The sequence below is a fragment of the Aptenodytes forsteri genome, unplaced genomic scaffold (assembly GCF_000699145.1).
Source record: "Aptenodytes forsteri isolate BGI_AS27 unplaced genomic scaffold, ASM69914v1 Scaffold287, whole genome shotgun sequence".
NCBI classification, from domain to species: Eukaryota; Metazoa; Chordata; class Aves; order Sphenisciformes; family Spheniscidae; genus Aptenodytes; species Aptenodytes forsteri.
In genome coordinates, this window is record NW_008794854.1 from 3566933 (window position 1) to 3571314 (window position 4382).

At 48.4% G+C, this 4382-nt stretch overlaps 1 protein-coding gene across 1 annotated transcript in view; it reads right to left on the bottom strand.

The window, feature by feature from the left end:
• Positions 1–2739: 2739 nt before the first annotated feature.
• LOC103895091 (OX-2 membrane glycoprotein-like) overlaps positions 2740–4382 on the bottom strand; it is a 9713-nt gene continuing 8070 nt past the window's right edge. The window contains exons 4-5 of the mRNA XM_009274602.2: positions 3781–3923; positions 2740–2844 (exon numbers count right to left, since the gene is read on the bottom strand). Coding sequence (XP_009272877.2) covers positions 2740–2844; positions 3781–3923 — 248 coding nt within the window. The remainder of the gene's footprint in view (positions 2845–3780; positions 3924–4382) is intronic.

Here is a 4382-nt window from a genome sequence, read left to right on the forward strand (position 1 = left end):
TTTTGTTTTTTTTTTGGTGGTGGCAATAGTAGCTCAGAACATTCCTGTAGAATAAACTTTAAAAATACGTTGTGCTTCCATTTACTTACAAAGTTAACCTGCTTCATATCACTCATATTGAAGCAGCAAGGTAAAGCAGTCCATTCCACATTAATTTCTTACCAGTTTTATTTTTACTACTCAACACCTATTCAAAATTTGCAACATTTCATAGCCTAGATACTATTTATTAAAATAAATACTAAGTATCTGTATAAACCCATCTGAAATGCAACCTCCAAAGAATTACTGCCAAATCGTTAACAGAGATAACTGGACAGACAAGCACAAGATAATCAAAGAAACCTCAGAACAGCAGTTAGGATGTTATTCACCCACAGTAAAAACTTCTGATCCCCTCAGTCATGTGCTTGTTTGTTCACTGAAAAGTTGGGGGTTTTTATCTATTTCATACTCTTTTTTTCCCAGCTAACGGCCAGTTAATTATACATAGTCTGTATGCTTACATTCATTTCATTGCTACATGAAGCCAAACTCCACAGCACTAGCATATAGCATTTTATGGCATTACATTTTAGTAGCTGGCTTTGTATAGCATGAAGGCAAATACATGTGTTGGTTTTAAGTGTTCTGCCTTTGGATGTCATTTGCTGTTCTGATTCTGATACTGTGAAAGACAAATAAATCGATAGCATCTTCCTTTTATGTACAGCATTTTGCTTGTAAGCTACCACATTCTCCTCTTTCACTCAGTCTCTAGTCCTATCATGCTCGTAAGCAGAAACCTACAAAATCTTTTCACAATTCAACATTCAGCTAAATAGTAAAAGAAATTACAATCCCGCACATAAACAGATACTTCCATGACTCCAAACTCTGCTTTCCTCCACTCCAGTTGATCAGCTTGTAGAAAATAATAATAGGTAATCTCTGCAGTCTTCCTAGGTTTATAAAGGTTTCTTGCCAGCTTTGTGCCTTTCTCTCTTCCCTCTGAAAATCCTTTTCATTACCTGTGTCCAGACTCCCTGTTTCTGCCAGAGACTCATTTATCTTTTTTAAAAAAAGACCCATTAGTTTAAACATTAGTGGAAACCTTCTTCTAAAACTCAAAAAAACCCTCTCCAAACCCCCCCTGAAGCGCAAGTGCGGACCCTGCTGAGTGGCGAGGGCTGACACTGCACAGCCTGTTCAGGAGGAGTGCCAGGGGTTGAGCCCTGCCCTCTCGCCCACATCCTGCCCCCCACAAACCACCGACCCAGGGGAAAACCTGCTTCTCCCCCAGCCCCTTCCCTCACAGAGGAAGAGGAAATTAAGCTGCAATGGCGGAAAAGCTTGCACGAAATGTGCTTCCTCCTTTGACAATTACGGGTCTCAGGAGAAGAATTCCTGATTGTGATGGTTGCAGCCAGTTCCCCTTTCCCCGCACTCACCAGCTGCACTATTACTAAGCGTTAGGGAGCCTAAAAAAGCATTTTATGACAAGGACTGGGTTTATTAATTCTCAACTCACCTACTCGCTTTCGTTTTAGGTTACTTAGCTTTCTGACTACAACTCAGCCTGGTTCATCTGGGATGCACATTTGAAATAGATGGGTGAGGAAAAAACCAGCTGACATGCACTTGCTCCAGGAAGCCAGGAGGAGAGGAAACAGCCTGCACTGGCTGTCTTCTTGCTGCCCACAAGACCACACCAGCCAGGTGAGCTCATTTCTCCTTCCCTGGGTCTACAAGGAAAAATTTCATGGGCATAGGGTGGGATTCAGGGAATTACAGGAGAACTGCTCAGATCTGACCTGCAGGTTATAAGCAATGAATTTTAGCAATAGGTAACACTTGCTGCCCTGCACTGGTGTATATCTGCCAACATGCAGCATCCACCCCCTCGCTCCTACCAGCCTCCTGCTTCCCACTGCACTCACCTGCCACTACACCATGACATACACAAAATCCACCAGGCAGCCTACTGCCCCTCCAACTGCCCTTTTATTTCCCTGCTTCCTCCTGCAGGCAGGTGGGATGCCTGGAAACACAAGGCAGCTGTGATGGATTAGTGAAATTAAGAAGGGGGCTGTGGAAACCACAGAAGAAGAAGAGGGGAGAAGAAAACTTCTATGTGCCCTTTGCTTTTGCATTACTTTCTAGGAAAGGCTGGTGGAAGTCGGAGTTGGCAACTTCCTCGTGTCTGATGACTCCTGGCTTGAAGCCAGTCGCTCTTGATGCCTGGATTACAAGTTCAGGTCGGCTGCAGTCTTGGCCTGATCTCTTATGCCCTTTGGGGAGCAAGACCTTCAACACCTGAAGCTCACAGCAGCGTGCTAAGCTGCTCTCCGGGTTTTCTGCACCCCGGCTCCTGGTGGGGGTCTCCTTTGGCCCAACAGCAACACCTCCCAGGCCAGCACACCTACAAAATGCTGCCCTGTTTCAGACAGTCCCCCACCCAGTTTTGAGCTTGCAATGTTAAAGTATCAGAAAGGAATAAACATAACTTTCAAAACCCCAAAAAATACAAAACATGAGTTTCATTATGCAGATCCCCGCAGACAGTCTGAGTCTCAAATAAATACTTTAAAGATTTTTTCTACAAAACGGAATATTATAGTGTAACAAAATAAATAAATATCTATTATAAATTGTCCTTTTTTGTATTTCCCTCAGAGTGAAGTCACAGCAGGTTTGCTCGGAAGCCTGAGGTGCCATTGTAAGAAGTTTCTCTCTCACATGCGTAGGGCGGGCAGCTGCTCAGGTGTTCAGCAGCACGCCGGGGCTGGGGGACACTGCAGGAGCCCACCTGCCCACAGCTCCATACTGCCCGTACTTCTTGGCCTTGGTACAGGCAGGAAGGACCTAACAAAAGAGAGGTTGTTGGGTTTTTTTTCCTTCTTCAAAATATGTGGTTATTTTAAGTGCAGGCGTAAAGATCCAGGCTGTGTACATTACCAAATGGGTCCTTGCATCTCTGTGTGTGAGGGGAGACTAAAATTTTCCCCTCGCAACCCCCCTAGCAGGCTCCAGCTTGGACTTAGAGGCATGGCACCCATGGAAGAAGACGTATCACATTTCCTCCCACTGCTTTTTGTCTCCAAAACACCCATCAAAAGTAAGGGTGCACACTCTGGGCATATCCCACAAGGAGGCTGAGGTGCCATCAGCACAAAACTGGGCTGCAATTTTCTGAAACAATGCCACCTCACTCAGTTTACCTCTGCCTTGAGCTTGCCTCCTTCACCCCCTGTGCCAGAACAGCCTCGGTGGACAACCAGTAGTGCCTCAGCCCCTGCTGCAATGCGGCACCCTGAGCTTTCCACACAGAGGCACACTCTTCCTTTAAAGACCCCATTTTGTTTGAGATGCGTCCTCAAAGCTGCTTCCTCCACAAGCTGCACTGGCCCTGCCAGAGGGAGGTTATTTTAGGAGATGCAGAAAAATGGTGCAAGGGTACAGCCACTGCTTGCACAACTATTTTGTGCATAAATATAATAACAGAGCCACACTTCCCCCACAGAATGTCTTGTCATTGAGAAAATGAATGTTTTCTAGCTGTCATCACTGTCAAGTGCCTATGGGACTAGCTAAGCACCTTCAGGTTTCCCCTTCCCAGCATGCTGCTACCCAGCTGTCTGGCTGGGGGCTGATCTCTTCGTCTCTCCCTGCCCCGGGTGCAGCCCGGGCTGGGCAGCATGCAGCCAGCTCCTATGTGGCCGGGCAGAGCTGGGTCCCGGTGGCAAGCCTCGCAACCGGTGTGGGTGAGCCCTACAGCAGCCTGGGGAAAGGTGGACCTACCCAGCATTGCCGGGCTGGGTTTCCCTCTGGGTCATGTAGGTGCCTGAGGCAGCAGCAGAGGCAGGCGAGAAGGAGGAGGGAAGTCAGGGGGACCAGCACCCCCACTGCAATGGCAATGGCTGGTGCCACACTGCTGTCCGGACCTGTGGGGAAAGCAGCGGGTACTCAGTTTGTGCATGAAGAAAATAAAACAACCCAAACCCATTTCAGACATTCCTTGGCCAGTCCCCAGGGTGAGATAGGGCAGATAGGTGCACTGGGAGCACATGCCAGCACGCACACAAGTGGCACCGCCAGCAGACCTGCGTTTGGGGACTGTTGCCACGGTCAGGCATGTGACACCCAGCCCCTCTGAGCTACCCAAAGCCGCACGTCCTCTTGATGCATCAGGCTACGTGACAGGGAAACCCTGCAAGTCCTCGGCAGAGGCAGGGAGGCTTGTGCACATCACAGCGTGCAGGGGACCCGACAAGCAGTAAGACGTTGTATGCCATCGCCAAGAGTGTTTGGATGCTCCTTGGCACCTCCTCTGTCCCTCCCCAGCCCAACCTTGGCTGCTCTTCCAGATGCCTTCCCCACCTACCCCCCCACCCCCCCCCCCC